This window comes from Heptranchias perlo, chromosome 31 (genome assembly GCF_035084215.1).
Source record: "Heptranchias perlo isolate sHepPer1 chromosome 31, sHepPer1.hap1, whole genome shotgun sequence".
Taxonomy (NCBI): Eukaryota; Metazoa; Chordata; class Chondrichthyes; order Hexanchiformes; family Hexanchidae; genus Heptranchias; species Heptranchias perlo.
The window spans coordinates 17,404,643-17,426,731 of record NC_090355.1 but is presented as its reverse complement, the minus strand read 5'-3'; the positions used below and the strand labels follow the sequence as shown (position 1 = coordinate 17,426,731).

Here is a 22,089-nt window from a genome sequence, read left to right as displayed (position 1 = left end):
CTGCCCAGGGATTCAACACAGTACATACCATCATTTGTGCAGTTACTCTGGCGATGTGCATTCTTCTTCTCTGGAGAAGCAGCAGCAGCAGCTGTAGTAGTAGTAGAAGTAGAAGTAGTGGCAGCAGCAGTGCGCGGTGTCTGCACTTGTTTAATCGCTATGCTGTTTTCATTATCAGCTACAATAAAAGAAAAGTCATGAGGATTACAAGGATAAGTAGAATGAAGAGAAAGATTATTAACCTTGTAGCTGGAATGTGACCACTACTGGGCCATGTTGGTTGGGGGGAGAGTGTGGAAAGGAGGCGGAGTAAAGGGCAAGGAGAAAAAATGTCACAATGGGACCAGCTCCTCTCAAGATATTTTGACATGTCATGCATCGGAGTCACCCCACATTCAATTATTATTCCTGGTCCCACAAGATTTAGATAGGCAAGCTGCTCCCCTTTGCATTCACTCCAAGGCCCAGGATAATGGTCATGGTGTGTGGAAAATGCTACTTAGAAGAATGAAGACGACACTGCAAGGTATGTAATCTTTCTTTGTTCTAGAGACTGTATCCTCAATACACCACAAGAGGTGAACAAGTAGCTATCAGGACTAGGATGAAGGAGGTTCATGCAGGAGAATAAAAGATTCCAATTACCAAGATAGACCTGCACAGCTGCTGAATCTAAACTATATCTTATGAAGGTGGGTAGGTTGCTCCTTGTAGCTGTGTTGCATTTATTATCTATGGATACCTGTTTCAGAATGTCCAGAAAGCACGGAATGGCCCTTAGTTTTCTGCCAGCGAGATGGTTGCAATGTAGTACACATTTAACAAACCATCTGGGAGTCCTTCTTTTAGTGACAGAATTATCAAGTACCTTAGGGCAGGAGTGCCCAAGCTTGAATATTAATGGGCCACCTAGATGTGTATCATAGAACCACAAGGGTCATATATAAAGTTTAAAATGATGCTCACACAAATTTGTATTTCTCTCATTTAAAAGCCTCAACACATCTTGGTGTTCTGATTTAGAATATAAACATAAGTAGTTCTAAGTTGCCTCGGCTTAAAGGGCCAGATTGATCAGGCTTAGGGAGTGAGTTGGACACTCTTGTCCATATAAAACAACTGCTGAGATTGGCGGAGAAATTTCATATGTTCTAAAGAAAATGTTTGAACCCCTTTAATCAAATTCCCGCCCCTGCTACAGTACTGAAACAGCCCTTATCACAGTCACAAGTAACAGCCTACATGACTGTGACTATGGTAAACTATCCCTCCTCATCCTTCTCTACCTGTCTGAAGCCTTTGACACTGTTAACCATACCATCCTCCTCCAATGCCTCTCCTCAGTCGTCTCCTCAGCTGGGTGGGACTACCCTCGCACCTGGTTCCATTCTTATCTATCTAGTTGTAGGCAGAGAATCGCCTGCAATGCCTTCTCTTCCTGCTCCTGCACAGTTACCTCTGGAGTCTCCCAAGGATCTATCCTTGGCCCCCTCCCATTTCTCATCTACATGCTGTCCCTCGGCGATATCATCCAAAAACAAAACGTCAAGTTCCACATGTACGCTGACGTCACCCAACTCTAACTCACCAACACCTCTCTTGACAACTCCACTCTGACTGTCAGCCTGTTTGTCTGACACCAGGACTGGCTGAGCAAAAATTTCCTCCAACTAAATATTGGGAAGACCAAAGCCATTGTTTTCGGTCCCTACCACAAATTCCGTTCCCTAACCACCAACTCCATCCGTCTTCCCGGCCATTTGTCTGAGGCTGAACTGGACCATTCGCAACCTTGACGCCCTATTTGACCCTGAAATGAGCTTCCGATCACATATCCGCTCCATCACCAAGACCGCCTACTTTCACCACCGTAACATCACCCGTCTCTGCCTCTACCCCTGCCCCTGCCTCAGCTCATCTGCTGTTGAAAGTTTGACCAAAAGTCTGCCTCAGCTCATCCTTGCCTTTGTTACCTCTAGGCTTGGCTATTCCAATGCTGTCATGGCCGGCTTCCCAGCTTCCACCCTCCACAAACTTGAGCTCATCCAAAACTCTGCCGCCCGTATCTTAACTCGCACTAAGTCCTGTTCACCGATCACCTGTGTTCGCTGACCTACACTGGCGCCCTGTCTGGGAACGCCTCGATTTTAAAATTCTCATCCTTGTTTTCAAATCCTTCCATGGTCTCGCCCCATCCGATCTCTGTAACCTCCTCCAGCCCTACAACCCTCCGAGATCTTTGTGCTCCTCCAATTCTTGCCTCTTGCGCATTCCCGATTTTAATTGCCCCACCATTGGCGGCCATGTCTTCAGCTGCCTAGGCCCTAAGCTCTGGAATTCCTTCCCGAAGCCTCTCCTGCCTCTCTCTCTTTAAGACACTCCTTAAAATCTACTTCTTTGACCAAACTTTTAGTCACCTGTCCTAATATCTCATGTGGCTCTGTCTCAAATTTTGTTTTATAACGCTCCTGTGAAGTGCCTTGGGACATTTTACTATGTTAAAGGCGCTATATAAATGCAAGTAGTTGTTGTTGAAAAGGTTACTGCTCCAAAGGTGATGCAATTTCTAAGTACATGGATAAAAATTAGGTGATACGATTTCCTGACTCAAATGAAACTTGGACAGAACCTTTGGCTGGAACCAGATGCTCATAAGTACCACGTGATCAGAATGACAAATAAGGCAAGGTTCATCAGTAACTCATACCTAAATCTCACTAGCCCTGTATGCTGAAACAAGAGCCAAATGCGGTTTTCCATGAGGGATACTTATGATCACAAATGTTAAGAGGTTTGAATAAAGGATACATGACCTTATGTCAAATGAAATAAAGGTCCTTGTTCGAGACAAGTGATCTATCTGGAGTCGCTTTCCAGACTGCCTTCATTAACCAATACACCTAAGGACATTCTATCAAATTGAAGCAAGAGGATTATGAGAAGTTACACAAAGATAGATAATTCCAAATCCAGAATATGTTCTGCAGCGGTTCAAGAAGGCGGCTCACCACCACCTTCTCAAGGGCAATTAGGGATGTGCAATAAATACTGGCCTCGCCAGCGACGCCCACATCCCATGAACGAATAAAAAAAATGCACATCTATCGTCAGGAGTGTAGCCAAGTGTGTGCATTTGCGTACATTTTTAAATTTGACTCATCTGCATTTAGCAGGCAGTCCAGATTTGATCTGTTTTATGTGAGACAACTGTCAAAAATTATAATAGTGTTTTTGAAGTACAAATTAATTGTATTCAAAATGCTTTATTCAACTCCCCATTTGTAAAATATGGAAATATGATTACTACTTCCAACATATTACATAAATAAAATAAATGGAAGCTATACACCCTCTCCAACCACCACCTTGTCTCTTCAATATAGATCTTGTTTTTTGCATACCTGTTTAGAATGTAAGTGAAACCAGACAAGTTAAAAATTAGAACTATTTATAGCAAAGAATTATATATTAAAAGATGCCTGTAGAGTTGCATTTATAATTTTTTTTAAGTTAAGAATGTTAGAGGTGATTTTCAGATAGCAGGCCCCATATGACTTTTCCTCTGCAGATCATAATTTCTTAACATTGAATTCCAAGTTGCAACCCTTCTCTCTCCTTCCTTGATCTTGTGTTAAGTTTTGTTTCTTCTGATTAAATCCACCTCACCTCGATGAGTCTTGGAAATATGTCCAAAAGGATAGCCAAGAAATTTACAGGTTTTTATGTGAATTTTAATATGATCTGATGGGGTGTTTTGTGAAAATATGAGGATAAATGCAATTTTGTAAAGCTTTACATTCTCAACATAAAATAAAATTCCTGTGCAACAACATTTGATAAGTACAACAAATGGAACTTGGAACTTATCTGTGGTGAAAAGGGTTTAAATACCCAAATGAGCTAACATCAAGGAAAAAAATTACACTTACCTGTGTGAGAATGCATGTGCTCTATTAGATTGTTGTAAAACTGGAACTGAATTCCACATGCCCCACAGGTGTATTGCTCTTAAGTGGAACAGAAAAGATAAAGATCAGAAACGGTGAAGTCACTGCAACAATGGAGTACTGCGCTCCCAAATGAAAACACCAAATTCAAATCTTAACCTTGACCGGTTTTGACTGGCTTTTCCTAGGGGCAAAGTTCACCAGCCTTAAATAGATCCTCTAGGGCAAGTTTCGTTTAAACTATGCTCATGAGCTTAAGTAAACATCGACATTGAGACATCCACTATAAAGTCATCCTGCCCTTCTAACCAAGGACAGCATGGATGCAGAAATTAAATATGGATGAAGAAAAAAAAAATAGGAGATAAAATTAAACACTGAAAAATCAAAGCCATATGGAAAATTTATTTCATAAAAATACCTATATATAAAAAAATGACAAACTGAATCTACTATTGAAAATCCACACCCACCATGACACAATATTTAAATATGTAAGAATAACCACCGCACTATTTAGTCACAGCATCTCAAAGGTCTTCTCAAAAATACACATATCTAGTTAAAATCTTAAGCAACAATTGGAATTTTAACTTAATACCAAACACATGCTTTTGTTCAAATCAAGTTTAAAAAAATTGTAATGCTTCAATTCCACTAGAAGGCGGGGAAAATTCTTTAAACCACTGAAGGGTGGCATCAATATTTGCCCTGCATGATCTTTCAGGCCATTCACTATTTTACATGACTTTCACTAATGTGCAACAACTGAACAAAGACAGAAATCGTTTTATGTTTGATCGCACATTGGGGAAGTTCTGCTTGCTTTGATGGACAGTCTATGGCACTTATTTTTTCCAGTTCATTTGTACTGAAATTTAATGATAATTCGCTTAAAACTGCTGTTTAACTGGTAAATCCCAAGGAAATTTCTTGGACAGAAGTAACAGTACTCAGACACCTACAGCTTTACTTAGCTAGATGCTTACTGAAGTGACTTATGATCTTAAATGGAACATTATATTTAATTGATAGCCTGGTGTTCTTTTTGACCACCCCGAAACTCCCCTTATCTATGTTACGCTCTGCTACGTCTATTCTTTGAGCAAGGCAGACAGGGAAAACCCTCTGGCCACAGCCAGTGTGCTTTGTAGGTGGCCACCAGGAGGTGTACAAGGGTTATTTGGGACGACTCATTCCACTTCCTTTCTCCTGCTGAAGTAGTACCTCCTCAGACTCAGAGCAGGAAGGTAGCACATCAGGAATTGCAGCTATGAAACTGCAAGTTGGTATACCAGATACTGCATCACTGGGCCACCTATGTTATATTATTAAAAAAAAGGAATTAAGACATGAAGTAGTCTATTTTGGAACTATATTTTTGGTTATTCAGCATCCATTGGAGATAATGTATTTTGCACAAATTGATTCAAATAATCAGTGTTTAGAAACTGAAAAAGGTGAAGAAGCACTGATAAGATCATAATTCCAAACAATATGACAACTTATTAATATAACCTGCTGGTTTCTGGGTTGTTGGAGACAGGAAAGAGGAATGGAAATCTGTAATCTAGGTTTCCATTCCACTTGCGCATGATCTGCCTCTCCTGGTGCTGAAAGAATTGGGCTGGAAGTCACATCGTAACACCTGCTGCACAATTTTTTCAGCATGACAACTGCCTGAAAACCACCCACGAAACTGGGTGATGGGGGTTGCGAGACTGCATCTTAAGTTTGGAGGATCCGATAGCACGCCAAAATAACACTTGGATTTTATACTGCTGAAGACTTTAAAGTCTGCAACACTGTGCAACTTCCTGCCCCTAGTTTGGAATGAGTGTCACATTAGAGGCAGTAGTCCTGCACACTCTCGTCCAACACATGTAAATGGTCAATACCCGGAAAAACAGCTGGGCTCAGCCAAAGTCAAGTCAAGTAAATGCGATAAACATACTGCCTGACTTCCACTGGGAGAAGGGGTGGGGCGAATATAATCAAACATATTAACTCTAAGCTTATATCTTTCGAAGTATTCCTACAAAATGTATTGGATGTGCCCCTCTCTGACATGATATTCTTTGTGTGGCAAAATCAGACAAGAACTTTACTTCAGGTCAAAAAGTTCTTCTGCAGCGAGCTCACAAATTTCCTGAACATCATATAGAGTTTCTAGATGTACAATTGTTGACTTTTTGCTTTGGAGGAAAAAATTGAGCAAGTACCCAAAAGAAGATAAATTAGTCTAAAATCTGATGTATAGTTACATCTTCATTTTTGCTTTATACTGACTGTTCATACAGCCCAGCAGGTCCTCTCGCTTCCGAAAAGACAGCTTAATGTTTTTGTTGGAAACTGTCCGAACAAAGGATCTCCTCACAAAACATTAACCTGTCTTTTCACACCTTAATCCAGTAACAACAGATGCAATTACACACAAATCGAATTCTTAAGGAATTCACAACCATAAAATTGCAGTGATTGATATACAGCTGTATACTACATTTATGCCAGCTATATAATGCATTGGGAAATATATAATACGAGTCACAATGAATCAGCAGAAATATCTATGACTTTCCCGTCTTGATGGCTTAGCCTATTATTTGGTATCTAAAGGATATCTGGGTTAAGTTAAACCTTACAAGATAGTGAATTATCATAATTATGCATAAACTTGCAGTGCAAACGGACATATGTTCATTGTTACATTGAATGATTTGGAGGTGTGAAGAACGCAGAGTTTAGAGTTGTAAATAGATTGTATTTTTTAAAATTCTAATTTGTACAGCAAACACTTTCTAAAAATGATTACCTCTTGCTCTGCTATTATGCGCCTGTTGTCTTAAGCAGGTGCAGTGTTTATGTTCATTTCCACAGCTCTGACATGTGGAGCCATCTGCAAACATTAAACAAACCATACCTAGTATGCAATTTCCATAATTTTATCACAAGCAAATTTTTTTTTAAATCACAGTAGTTATGTTTTCTTTTTTTAAAAAAAAGTTCAAGCACTGATTTTCACTTCATTTTTAAACAGGATTTATTTGTTTTGTAAGAATACATTTTGCTGCTGTTTGAAATATCAATCTTCCATTAAAAGTTAAAGCAAAGACTGACTGCAACAAACAAGTTCTCTACAATATCAATTCAGACTTACTTTTCACAGAAGTAAGACCTGACTTCTGTACACTGGCACCTCCTGTAAAACATTTCAGGGAGATAAGTACATTTACTTTAAAGAGGCATTCAAAATGCAATACACAAACAGAGCAGAGCCGAAGAACAGCAATTTAAGTTTGTAGTGATGCTGTAACATGCAAAATGTCCAATTGTTTCTACTTTGCTCTGTAATACAAATATGCATTCCTAGTTATACTGCTATATTTTACAAAACAAACTATACTTGTAGAAAATCGCTAACAAAGTGAATACAGCCAAGTTTACTGGTTTTCTTTTTGAGTAGTTTACTGTAACATATTCACCAAAATACAAAGCAGCAACTTTAAAATGGCACAAAAACTATTTAGAGTTATGGGTCTACAAGTCCAATTTTTATTAATCTTTTTTGTGATTGGCACTGTGGCGACTGATATATAGTTTTCACGGTAGAGGTACTGACATTGTGGATGTACTACAGTGGAAGCCACAAAATCTTAAAGCAACACCTCTTGTGCTAAATTAGTACTGACCCCAGCCTCTCCATTACTAGCTGTGGTGGGGCAGTGGGGGTTTCACCAGTGCTTTAACTAGTATTAAATTGTGGAAGTGCCTCCCAGAGAAGAGTGAAAGCATTTAAATTATAAGCTTGGAAATTTCACTTTGCATGCAAAAACAGGGTAACTATTGTGCTGAGTATCCAATCTCTGCACTTAATGGCCGTTTGCTCTTGATATTGGAGATTTGCATATTTTGACTATTCAGTGCAAATTCCTGCCCTCGTTGCGGCCCACCTCGTGCAACGACTGCACAAGCTGACATTCATTTAAATATCTCCAGCATCTATTTAAATGGATGCCTTTTTGTCTGCAATATAGGGAAGGGATTTAGGCTCCAAAATTCCCAGACGATGAAAGTTTCTCATCCACGCATTTTGCACTGCAAATGACATTCTGGCACCTTTGGTGCTCGAGAGTGAAAAGCCAGAAGGGAACCACGGCTGGAATTTCATGTACAATGTTGGGCAGGTAATAAGCAAGGAGTTGAAGAATTTGTGATTTTCTGGCACCTCCATGCACGATTCCCGCCAATGTAAGCACTTAAGTTGACTGAAATTTCTGATCGTCGTTTCCTTGATTTAATAGTTAAACTTCTGTGGCAATTAAAATAGATTAAATTAAATACATTTTAAAGGTATGCATTCAACAAATCACTACACAATTCCCTTGCTTTCAACATGATGATGCACCACTTGAGGGATTGTGCGACACATATATTTAATACATTGTACATACCACTAGAATTCTGAGAACTGTTGTTATTTTCTTCACATGTATTTGGTGGTTTAGCTTCACTTCTTTTGATAAGAGGACTCTCTGCATCTGCACATTTTTTTGAGAAATGTTATTAGATTTCTTTTTTAGGAAATATATTATGCCATGAAGAAAAATTTAGCATTATGTGGACCATTTCTTTGTTTTTTTGCAGAAGCTGTGTCACATTTAATTTTTTACAGTCAAAACAAGGTAACTTCCTGAAGTGCAACTTCTCAGTTTTGGGGAACACGTATGGATTATCTGTTTGCTAAAGTGCCACATGAATGCTGTACATCTCCTAAGGCAGTCAAGCTCACTGGCCATGTGGAGAAATTAGGAAATATGTCTAACACCATGGAGACCCATTATTTTAGGTCTTCCCCATAAAACCAAGTAAGTGCTTTGTTGACCTTAGCAGATGACTGGTCTAGATGCTGACCTGGAGGTCCCAGAACTGGAAAAGTTAGTTTCCAGCTGGTGATAACTTTTCCCAACTTGGGTGCTTCCCTATTGGACTACATGCTGACCCTCGATGACAATCTGTGGGATTCACTATGTTCCTTTGTATGGTCATAACAGACATCTACTGTTGCCAATGGAATTGTATCCCAGTGCAAGAGCAGAGCTGAAATGAAAGGTCTCCACAGGGCTGAGGGAAGTGGGAAATCTAATGAAATCAGGCAAGAGACTTGCACGCTTTTTAATCAGGTGAGGGAGCTGTTTACTCTATCCCCATCAGGTTTTTATTAAAGGGGAATGTAACTCCAGGGATAAGCTTATCCCTATCTCTCTCAAGTGTGTTTTCAAAGCCCTATAAATGACACTTAAAAGGTTCTCCCTCCCTGCCTCCCCATGGATCAATGGAACTTCAATTTGCTAAAACAAAACAGGTGCCTCTAAAACCATCAATCAAATGAACCCACTTGGAACACATTGCTTCCCATCATTGGTGGCAGCATCCTATGGAAGTCATGTTTTTTTTTTAAGTTTAATCTTTATTATCTTAGAAAAGGAATTGTTGGCATAATGTAATATTCTATCGCAAACAAAATTAAAATAAATATATCAAATTATGAAATGAAGAAGTATGTTTTCCATTTACTTCTGTCACTAATATTTTCATGAAAACATTGTATGTGTATAAATTTAACTTGGCCTTCTCTAGTTACTTAGTATTATGGAGACTTCCCCCTAACAGGAACCAGATCAAACACCCTGTCCATAATATGCCCTCACTAACACACACACTTTTACACATTCCCAAAGGTTTGGAGAGAGGGTCTGGTTTACCTGCATGCTTCAATTAGTTTTATGTTTCATGATCCTACAATGTTTCACTTACACCAAGTGCAAATTTAGGATTGGAACATCATACATACATACATACCAGAGGATGCATGTAAAGCCACGTGTTCCTGGTAAGGAGTGTAATACTTGTACCGTTTGCCACAGTATTCACAGATGTAACTACCTGTTTCTGGAACAGTAAAACAGAATAGTGAGAACTAACATCCAGCTCTCAGTTCTTATGTTTAGTGGGAAAGCTCTTAATATCCTCAAGAATGATAAACTAGAGAAAAATACCATGATCCAACTACAAGATCAGAGTTAGAATCATGGTCTTGGCTGACAGTTATACTCTAACTTTCCCTAGATGGCAAGTTAAATTCGCGTCAGCCAGTTTGTCATCAGGAACGAGGGGAAAACCAGTCAAAAATCTCTCCTTTCCTGCAGCACAAAAGTAAAGTGATGTTGTTGGAAGTAATAAAAATATCCATGGGTGAGGAAACTGCATTCCTTCAACAAAGCATAATCCAGATGCAAGCAGGTAAATTTAGGTAGATGGAGAGACTGAAAGCACCCAGCACTGCATCTTTTCTTTTTGGAATTCATCGTACACTGTGATATAAATTTGAAAATGTTCCAATTCTAACACTGCCGTATTTAATTAATATACTATATACATAAATATAAAAATTATGGCACATAGTGGGTACCAGCAATTTTAAAATGTCCAGCTTGGCAATGACATTTAAATTAAAATGCTGTGAGAATCTGAACTCAAATAATCAATGAATGAATAAAAGAGTGTATTCTAAGCCCAACTTTCAATCCAATTTTACTTTGCTACAAACTTCAGTACATTTATGTGCCACTGCTGTGAATTTCCCTTGGCTTGCACACCCTTTGCATTTTTTCAACTGAATCATTTTACTGTTATCACACTGCTGTTTCCAGCTTAGTGTTCAGCACTAGAGAAAGAGATAATAGACGCCTGCTGCATAGTTAAGTCATTCCCTAGGTAGTTCACATTTTAAAATATCCTTCAAAAGTAAGATTTTAGTGATTCATGCTAATACAAAAAATATTATCTGACTCATGTTCAATAAAATAAGCCTGGTGGAATATCATGAGTACTCTAGCGTTAAAAATGTCATTGGGCTAAAACACCTATAATAGATTTTTTTGGAAAATCATTTCAAACATGATTGCCACATTCAGAGGCCATATTCTGATGACCGCTCTCTTCCCAATGGCCAAATAAAAACATGTACTTCTGTCCAAATTTGTCTTAATATTATGTGGCAGTAGTAAATATCATTGTGCCAAGGCAATCCGACACATTAGCAATTTAGCAAACTGCAACAAAAATTGATTATTTCCTCCCGCAGATTTAATGGACTAGACTGAGCTAGGCTGCAGCAAAATGTGCTGGATCTCATCATTCCTACTGGAGAGTTTCAAAGAAAATTAAATCCTTACAATTACAGTTAAAGGTGACCTGAATTCTACATCAAAAATATTTCAGTGAGATGTTAGCAAAGATGTATTGATGCTCTCTGTGCTTTTTGTTTTCACTTTTAAAACTATATCGTAGACAATCTGCAAGCAGATAAATCTAAGTAGAAAGTTTTCCTGAGCTGACATTAACGGAGCATGCTATGCACAGGCTCACATCTGCAGCAGAATTCCATAATTCAAGATCACTGGTGCCCAACACAAAATACATATAAATCTCCACCTTATTCTACAAAATTCTTACATTAGTGTCACTGAAGATATCAGATTATAGTCCCACAGAAGCTGTTCTGAAACTGTCCATATTTGCAGTCTGTGTTTTAGATTACCCGCTGGTACCAATGGCACCATCATAGCCTTTTGTTCACTTAGTCAATATTATTCAACAATGCACCAACCCACCATTGCATTACGCATTTAAGAAATCATACAGGAAGGCCAGGGAATGTGACTTGGGCTGGTAGATAGCAGAGGAAGAATGGAGACAGGTATGGAAGCAAACCCTCACAAACACCACTTGCAGTAGAATGTGAAAGGGACATCTTAATACGTGGAGAGTACCGAACTTCCCACAATACTTCACAAATTTCACCTCTCAGTAGGATGACTGATGGAGGGGCTGTGGCCAGAAAATCACAGCACTACACATATTCTGGTCATTGCCTGCATTAAGACATTCTGATCAGCAGTCCTGAAGCTAAATGAGATTCTTAATTCCTACAGGCTCAGGAGGTCTGTGCCTATTGGGCCTAGCCACTGGAGAAAGAGCTCCCCATGGAACCTGTAAGCTAATACAGCTGCCAGTAATAGCTGCAAAACACCATCCCCTCCATAGCATGTAGAAGAAACACTTGTGGGACACAGTCCAACCAGAACGTTTCATGTACAGACTAAGCCTGGAGCCCTTTCTTAGAAACCTACTATACTCACAGGAAGATAACAATTGGTTAACTTGGAACACCATAAGCTATCAAAGGTTCTCTTGCATTCCTTAAATGCCTCATATATGCTGACAACCTAACCCTGAGGCAACTCCCCTTCCCCCCACACCCCCATGCAGGCAGGATCCTTGAAATTTCTTAGACTCAGCTGAGTACGAAGGGCACCTCCAAATTACCCTGACCCTTCCAATGCACGTGGTCTCCAGCATGCACTTAATTGTATGATCAACCTTGTGTCAATGTAGAAGTACCATGTAATGAAACTGTATGGAGACCTCCAAAATGCATGTATTTTTTACCCTTAAAAAAAAGAAATCATACTTGATCCAGGGCTGCGGACAGTTTCTTCCACCTGTTCAGTTTTTACCTCTGCTGGTGTCTCAACTGCATGATCATAAGGATCTATAATTAAGAAACAGGTTAATTAGAGTTATTTAACATCACAACACCGAAGGAACAGCATTAATTTATGCACTAGCTTTCCTACCCCATAAGAATTAGTTTCCCCTGACAGTTCAAAGTATGTTTTGGATTTTATTGGTGGGGATGTACCCTTCCAGAATCAGCGCCATGTAACGGTAATATATAATGACCTCACTGCAATATTCGCTACAGAAGCAACCAAATAAAGTGAATGCTACTATAGTCATAATTAATTTCACTGCGTAAGATGAGCATTTACAATCTACAAGTAAACCAAGAGTCTTAGTTGTGTACACATCGCAGCACTGCAGATTGATGTCTACAATGCCTACAAAGTAAATGTCAAGATTTTAATTAGCAGCTTTCAGGGAAAGGTGTTCAGGGTCACTTTCATTCAACTGAATTTGAGTTCAGTTTGGGTAAAATCAAATACGTTGTCATTTGGCCTGTTGAAACTGTTGACTGTAAACAAGATTTAATACAAACAAATTTTGGTAGAGTAAAATGGGTGATCTGAATTCAACAGTGAAGCGGGTAAATGTTACATACAAGTTCATCCTCCATGCAAATCTTTACATAGCTTTGAACAAAACAAACCTTATATTTACGGACACTACTTTTCATTTTCCGTTTAAATAACAGTTTTACAATTATGATGTATCATGTGAATATGACGAAAGGCAACTTGATCCCCTCACCCCATTTTGATCACTCAGTGACAATATTAAGCACTCCCAGGTCAGGTACTGAATGGTCAGATTCACAATGAAGTTCACTTTACTCTGTCTAACATTGTGCCTCAGCCTCAAACTCAAACTCAGAAGAGCGCTGTTTACTGCAGCAGAGTGAAGATATACGTTTTCCATGCCAACCATCTTCACTTTGGAGTGAGGCTGCCAATTTGAAGAAAGTTTTGTGCTGTGGGCCCAGACACATTAGGAAATTGATTAAAAGTAGCTAAACTGATAAGAACTTAGAGTCAGCAGAGAGAAGGCACGGTTATCCTTCAGATTCCAGAGGTGAAAGGACTTTGTGGTAACCCACTGCACTACCCACCCTCAGAAGTGCTTCCTGAGTGATTGGAAAAGAAAGTTGTGCAGAATCCAGCTGTAATTTACAGTACTGTCCCTGGATTTTGTGTATTGATATGCCAGATGAAAAATAGCACTAACATTAACATAGTGTAATAAGTTTTATTTGCCACCCCCAATTACTCCCATCTTATTGTTATATAGTTCAAAAGTACATAATTTAAATTTTAAAGACAAAATCTATAATTAAATGTACTGGACACAAGTATGAAAATTTCACACACAGTATTAGGCTTTAGTATCCAGGCTAAATTTAAAAGAATAAACAATGTAATGCCATTCTCAAACATTTTAAGAATCACAAGTTTCCTATGATTTCTGTGCTTTATACAAGTCTCCACTACTTTATTGCAGACAAAGATACAAAGCAACTAATAACTAGCTGAGATTTCTTTTAAATTCAGGCATTTTCAACTTTTCTGGCATTTATTACTTGTACAATGTTTTGATTTTAGTATTCAGTGGAATTTCAAAATTGGTAAATTCCCCAACAAATTTATTTTAGCACCAATTTTTAGCTATGTGCATCTTCCCTAATCCAGAAGAAACTTGAGCAACTACTTTGCAAATACATACCATCTACTGCATGCAAATCCCGGTGTTCTTGGAAACAGCTATAATATTTGTATTTCTTGCCACAGATGTCACACATATATCTAAAATTCTCTGGAAATAATGGGAGAAAAAAACATTAGTAACTTGGCTTACTTCCCATTTCCGAAACCAAAAAACACTTCCATAACTTTAGGGAATTAAGTTCTTATACTGCAGACTTTCACAAAATAGCTTTCATTTTTTTTGAGACTACTACTGCACTACATGTGTGTCTCTTCCCACAGTGCTCTCCTTGTCTACATTTGCTCATTAACAAAGCTTTTTGTAGGTGGTGGTGGGATAGGGTTGCCAACTCTGGTTGCCACGTATTCATGGACATTTGATCATGCGACAACTGATCACATGACATTTGCCCACAATTTGAAAATGTTATTGCATTTACCTTATAACGGTTGGGCCCCCTGTATTTGAGTATTTTTGCACGCGCTTTTGATGTTGCAGAGAACCAGGGGTCGCCCGTGAGAAGACGAAGAAAGTATACAGATGGGAATCACAAAGTGAAAGTGCTATCACTTATCCCCTGGGCTGCTAGCAGCAGTGCCCGGGAGATTCATCTTCCATTCCGGGAGATTCCTGGACAATTCGCAATGAAGAATCAAATAACTTGTCAACACTCACTGTCCAGGCTCATACACAAAGAATAGTCATTAGGTCAAGATACTGGGGAAAGATGGGATTGGCTGGCGTCTGTGGGTCAGCGTTTTCAAGAGGAAATTTTTTTCCCAAGGGATGGGGATAACAGTCAACAGGAATTTGTGTCTCTGGTGTTATTACTGCAGAGACAAACCCTACTACAAACTGAGATTAAACACACATTCCATCTGCTTAAGAAATTATACACAAACAAGCACACACACGTGCGTATGTATCGTGGTAGAAAATGGGAAGAAATATTAGACAGAGGCTCCATGCAGCCTCAAAACTTGTTTAATTTTCTCTTTCAGCTGGTCTGAACTAGAACACTTAATACCAAACAGCCAGCCAGACAGTACATGCAATGAAAGCAGTCAAATCATATACTGAAGAAGAAACCTCAGCTCCAGTCCCTACATTTTTCCTGCAGGCTAATGTATTTTTTTGGTGGTTAACCTGCACAATACTTGAGCCAACTTCACTGCGTGAGGCATACACTGACCCGTAGGCGAAAACGCATGAATGCAAAGTACCCTTCTCCTGGTTTGCGACCAGAAGTGCCTGGAAGATTAGTCTCCCATTCCAGGAGTCAAATCAACACACAACCAGACTGACTAACATGATCCGATACTCAACGTTCTGTCTGACCTGAACTGCATGTGTTTCTTGCGTTTTGAATGTAAATGGGACTTAGAAGTCTCACTGGTAAAATGTGGCGTCTCAGCAACACCACCCTTTCTTACATTACTACTTTCCATCTCCTCTGGGAGAGCTTAGAGTAGACTGGCTATTGCAAAAAGTTACATGATGTGGGAATTCAATGAGAACAGCACTCTTGTTTTGTGTTAGGATGGTAACAGAGACAAAAATGAATACATTTCTAAAATCTGGTTGCTGACTTCGACTCATGTAGACATCAAGAAGTGTGAACTGCAATTTCAATTAAAGTAATGCTGCCGATTTGACACACAACTCAATTGAGGAACTGAAACGAGGCAAAAAGCAGCTTCAAAAATTGAGCATCAATGTCAAAAGTGCATGTAGGAATGGTAAAGAAATTTGAAAAACTTATGGTGCAGATTTTAAAAACTGGATAAAGACGAACAGCAGCCAAAATAACGAATCCGACAAAATGAACAGCAAGTTGAAGATTTGTTTCCAGGTGTTATTTACAGAGCTGAAACAATTGGGGCGGGGGGGGAGAGGACAGAGGTATGATTCCAAAATTATGGCAGAACTACAGAAGAGTGCGCTGGAGGTGATCATTGGACTTGTCTGGTTGCCTTAAAAAGAACAATGTTGCTAGAATTTCCACTGTCTGGATGGTAACCTTTCCAATTGCATGATAAATGATTAAGGAACCGCCAATAATAATAATCTACAACGAGACAAGATAAACCAGACAGCCAGGTTATAAAAATGGAACTGCAGTATTTCAATGAGCATAAAAATCATAAAAGAAATATTCTTCTTAATAATGTTAACATGACATATAACAGTTCAGATATTTTAAAAAGAACTAGGTAGTTTGGTCTCATCCAATGCTGGTTAAATTTAGACCTCAATGTTGGATATGTATTGTATTAATCCTGGGGGATGCTGGGTAAAAATGTGTAGGTTTTTTTAAAACTTTTTTTTGATGGTGCAACAAGCATTGTTCATTAATGACTATAAACACTTGGGTAATTCCACTGGGACCCAAAGTCATAAAAGAAAGTTTCTTAAAAGAAAAGTAAAAGATTCAAGTATTTTTCTATAAAGCATTTTCCCTGTCTGGAGCAACTCAGGATACTAGCTATGACCTAAAATAACATGTCCATTGTTGGCAAAATATGCCATTGAAATTATCTCCTAATAGATAGAAGATATCTTGATCTTTTAAAGTATTCAATTATAAATGCCTTTCTCAACATTGATAATGAAAACAGTCTATGTAAACTTACCACACTGTAATTACATCTTCCACTCCGTAGAGGTGCTGCAAAGCCACCATTGGTGGGTGGGTGTAATAACAGCATGGTAAGACTACAAAGGCAGTTCCCATTAGAAATGTGGACAGAAGAATTTATAATGGAAATATATAAAAATAAGGAAAGAATGTTTCATTTTAAAATGGAGACAGAATTACATTTGTGCAACTTGATCCAAATATCCCCCTTCTAAAACCGCTTCACAAGAGTGCATTTGGGTCTGACCACCCTGGGTGCAAATCCACAGATCATCAACTAGTTGCCAAAAAAAGCAGAAAGCTTTATGTGAAGGCAAATTAGCTGAGCATACTTCTGCTAAGAAAACAGACTTGGGTAAAGTTATTTTCAGCTTGCAGTTTTTGTTCCACGCAAACTGTTTTGTCCCATAGGATTCAGTTCTGGAGCCACTTTTATTCAGTGTGTTTATCAATGATTTGCATATAGGCCCAGAGGGAGTCTTGTCACAATTAGGAGGTATAGATAATTCTTTAGAAAAGGGATATTGGTAGGATGGGGGAATGGGCTAAAAGGTGGCAGATGGAATTCAACGTCATTAAGTGTGAGGTGGTACATTTTGGAAAAACAGTAACAGCAACTGAGAGGCAGGCTTGGTGCTATGGAAGAGCTGTGGGGGTACAAGTTCTCAGGACACTAAGGCAGCACTTCAGGTTGATAAGGCTGTTAAACAAGGTAATGGAATTCTAGATTTTATCACAAGAGGTACAGAATATAAAAGCCATAATAACTCAGGTGTGAGGAAATACAAATACAAAGAAAAACATTTTTCATTGGAACAATGCAGATTATGGGGTAATATGATGGAAGTGTTTAACATTATGAAAGGATTGGACAGGATAGATAGAAGCTGACTGTTTCCAGGAGTTGAGGGCTCGAAAACAAGAGGCCATAGATACAAGATTAAATGTAAGAGATTTAGAACAGACAGCAAGAGAAATTTCTTTACACACAGTTGTGAGGCTGTGGGAATCATTTCCAGTTTAGTGGTTGATTCAGAAACTATGTCAATATTTAAGATTGGATTTGATAGGTGAATGAAGAAAAAGGGGTTTGAAGGGATATGGGAACAGAATGAGCAAATGTGATTAGAACTATTTGCTAGCGTGGAGGGTAAACGCTGACATGGGCTGGTTAGATCGAATGGCCCATATCTGTGTTGTAACTTCTATGTATTTCTATTTATGTACCTTTTTCTTTAGAGGAATTTCTGGCTTTAAGTCCTGTTATTTAGTGCAACTGACTTCATCATCTTGCACTCTCTTCCATCTTCTTCCTAATCATCTTTTCAAGTCCTATCAGTCTTATGTTGATATATCTGGTGGCTGATCAAGTCCTGTTTTAAAACAACAGTGAAGTAGAACAGGATAGATGCTGAAAGGCTGTTTCCCCTGGCTGGAGAGTCCAGAACTAGGGGGGCATAGTCTCAGGAGAAGGAGTTAGACATTTAGGACTGAGATGAAGAAGAGTTTCTTCACCCAGAGGGTGGCGAATCTTGGAATTCTCTATCTCAGAGGGCTACGGATGCTCAGTTGTTGTGTATAATTCAAGGCTGCGATCGATATTTTTGGACTGTAAGGAAATCAAGGGAAATAGGAATCGGGCGGGAAAGTGGAGATGAGGTTGAAGATCAGCCATGATCTTACTGAATGGCAGAGCTGGCTCAAGAGGCCATATGACCTACTCCTGCTCCTATTTCTTATGTTCTTCCTATGTTCAAAACATAGCTTTGCCCTCGAAATGAAATCTTTTCTGATGCTCTTCATCCTTTGACCCAACACCCTGGTGTGCTGCTCACACTAAATTTTCACCACTAGACCCTACTGCCTGCCAGCCAGCCATCCATGCTCAAATGGCAGAGAGAATACAATAGTTATTAAGAAATGAAGATATAGCACTTGGGAGTACTCACTTGCTTGTGGGGAGCTTTCAGCTGATGCAGAGGAAGTTTCATTTTCTGTGGAAAAGAAAATTTAAAAAAAATATTCTTAATTCAGTCTCATTATAAAATAGTATGTCCAATTATTTGTTACACCAAACTATATTCACAAACATTTGGAAGATGATGCATGTGCTGAATAACATCTACTTACTCAAATACTGTAGCTTTACAAAAGAACAATAAAAGTATTGCAGTATGTCATTTTGATGCAGTCTGGCTGATAAATATCAAAGCTACACTATTACTGCAGTTAACCCTTTGAGTACTACAGGAACAGTTTTGCTCCAAAATGAGTAACAAGTTTACAACATTTCAATTTTATTCAACAAACTCTGCAAATGAAGAAATGCTGTCAGGTTCCATAGAATCTTCTAATTCTAGTTTATAATGTTTAGGATTTGGAATCCACAGTTTTGAAGGTGTTAGATGACAAAGTATGTGGACATTTGGAAAGTTGTAAAGGAAAAATTCACTACTCAAAGGGTTAAACCAATAAATGCATTAAAAAAAATAAACATGTACCTAGGTGTGCTCTCACATGTGCCCGGAAACAGCTGTAGTACTTGTACTTCTTCCCACAGGCACCACATATATAGGCCCCTGAAACAAAGAAGGAGTCAGACTATATACAGTGGCTGTTCACTGTTCAGGTGCAGTAAGATAGAATTTTTTTTTAAAAAAAGGCCAAGTTGCAAGAGTTTCACTTATTGTGAAGAATACCAGCCACTAACTTCTGTAAGTACCTTACATTTATGACTTAAACCACATACACTAGCCTCTCACTAGAGCTCTGGGCACAATTTTCCCCTTTCCTGATATTAACATAAACTCAACAGTACCAAAATGATAACCAAGAGAAAAAAAGTATTCAGCATGGCTGCAGATACAGCATAATGCTGCAGTAAAGTTGCATGTAAATTAAGTTGAAATGAGCAGTGCAGCTCACTGGCAGCAATGTTGTTCTCTGCAACAATGAGTGGGGAGCCAGTTTCTTTCCCAACCTTTCCATTTGATTTTTTTTAAAAACCTTTTTGGCTATTAATGAATGGTCCTGTCCCTTTTGGGCTATAAGGCCTTTTTAATTTGTTAGACACAGATCAGAATGTGGTACCCTGGCTAACATCATAAATCACTGCAAAATTAAAAAAGCAAAAAAGTGCAAATGTTGGAAATCAAAAAAAAACAGGCAATTGTGGAAACCATCAGCAGGCCAGTCAGTATCAGTGAAGAGAACAGACCCGTTTTGGGTGTAAACCTTCATCAGAACAGAAAAAATGAACAAGTATTTAAATAGAATCAGAACAAAGGTTAAAAAAAAACACTGAAGAGGACGAATAGGTGGAGTGACCTATAATATGCTTGAAAGAAATCCCCCGTTGACAACAACACTCATTCCACGTTGCCAGCTACCCTCACCATAAACAATGTCAGAAATAGTTAACGTCTTAAATTATTAAAATCGATGTTAAATCCAGAGGGTTGCAGAGTGCCCAAGGAAAAGATATGGTGCTATTCCTTGAGTTTGCACTGAGCTTCAATGGAACAGTGCAGAAGACCAAAGACAAAAAGGTTAGAGTGGAAGTGATTCAGGGAATTCAAGCGGCAAGAGACAGGGGGCTCAAGGTCACACTTGCAGACGGAATGGAAATGTTCGGCAAAGCGTTAACCTGATCTGTGTTGTCTTCCCAGTGTGCAAGACACTGCACCGTAAGCAGCGAATACAGTATACTGGATTGGAGGAAGTACTTCCTCTAATTCATGTGCTCCCTCTAATCTAGTATTCACCGCTCAAAGTGCAGACTCTGCTACACTGGGAAGATCAAATAGAGATTAGGAGGAAAAGCAGGTTGGCACTTGGGTGGAGACCCTTCATCTGAACACAGTGCTGGTAGAGGAGTCTGAACCCTTAATGTTGGACTGCTTTTCATGCTGTCAGACCTTGCCCTGTTTGGCTAGCTTCTATTCAGACCGGATTTACCTCTCGCTGTCTCAGTCAGTTTCCATTATGTTTTAAATTTATTTTATTAAGCTTCATCTAATCATCTGTTGTTAAGATCATATCAGCCATCTAACCATCTCCTGTTTTTCTTTTAAGCACACTACAGGTGATACTTTCTCTCTCATGTGTTTGCTTTTTTTGCCTGATTGTTCTGATTCTGTTTAAATACTTGTGATTTTGTTTGGTTCCAATGAAGGGGTTCACTCCAAACTGCAACTGATCTTTCTCCAGAGATGCTGACTGATCTGCACTACAGTGAGTTAGACTGACTGTGCTGCCAGAGAAACCTGAAAAATAGGAACTGGCCAAATGAGCTGCATCAATTCAGCAAAGTCTCTCCTTAGTTTACTGCATCAGTGCTATGCCTCATACGAACTGATCCATAATTGTAACATGTCAAATGCAAAAACTACACATCAGTGCACAAAGTGGCAATTACTAAAATTTGAACCCTCTTCTAAACATCATGCATTGTCATGCCTCCCTCATTAATAAAGAAACCACAAAGAAATCCTGCAGAGAGGGCTTAACATACTCTGCAAGGGTAGCAACCTGTGCTGTTCTTCTACTATTTAAGACTTAATGGATAATTGGAACAAACCAACTTCTATTGTGGAAGTTAACTTTTCAGTAATAGATATGCTTAACCTTTAGGAATATACCAGCATTTCTGCACCAAATAAAAACACAGAACAAAATTAATTCTTTATTCAGAGATATTCTGTGCTTCAAGGTCTCTTTTTAATGGTAATTTGTCAGTAACTATATAAAATGTTGTACATTTTTACAATTTTGGAATGTGGTGTTTAGAAAGTAGCAAAGGGCAGTACTCAGAGGGTTAACTATCCATGTTCATACTGTGACAGTCTTTCAGACTTTTAAATATTATGAACTACTATGATGTGCTGGAAAAATATTAGCACCAAAAATAACGGTCAGAAGACTGACCAAATTAAAATTGTTCTTCACCACATACTTCATACTATCTTGTATTAAACTATTCAAATAAAGTAATAACAGAAAGCGGTCAGCATTTTGTTAATGTTACCCAATGCTGATCGTTACCTTTGGAACAACCAGGATGCAGCAGGAATATGTTTTTTCAGATTCATTTCTGAATTAAGATATTTTTGAACGAATCTAGTACTTGAACATTTTGCTTCCTTCCATGTTAATACGTCGTTAAGAAGCAGTTTTTCTGCTTAAAAAAATCTTACTCCATCATTTTCAGTATAAACGGGC

The 22,089-nt window shown here is 38.7% G+C and overlaps 1 protein-coding gene across 4 annotated transcripts in view; it reads right to left on the bottom strand.

The window, feature by feature from the left end:
- The window catches only part of znf618 (zinc finger protein 618), a 69,733-nt gene that overhangs the window by 5,785 nt on the left and 41,859 nt on the right, over positions 1–22,089 (bottom strand). For 2 of the 4 annotated variants that reach the window (XM_067969638.1, XM_067969641.1), the window contains 10 exons: positions 19,371–19,448; positions 18,819–18,863; positions 14,250–14,339; positions 12,481–12,561; positions 9,807–9,896; positions 8,399–8,485; positions 7,105–7,146; positions 6,760–6,843; positions 3,930–4,007; positions 29–178 (listed from right to left, as the gene is read on the bottom strand). In XM_067969638.1, coding sequence (XP_067825739.1) covers positions 29–178; positions 3,930–4,007; positions 6,760–6,843; positions 7,105–7,146; positions 8,399–8,485; positions 9,807–9,896; positions 12,481–12,561; positions 14,250–14,339; positions 18,819–18,863; positions 19,371–19,448 — 825 coding nt within the window. The remainder of the gene's footprint in view (positions 1–28; positions 179–3,929; positions 4,008–6,759; positions 6,844–7,104; positions 7,147–8,398; positions 8,486–9,806; positions 9,897–12,480; positions 12,562–14,249; positions 14,340–18,818; positions 18,864–19,370; positions 19,449–22,089) is intronic. The other 2 variants (XM_067969640.1, XM_067969639.1) reach the window with 2 other exon arrangements.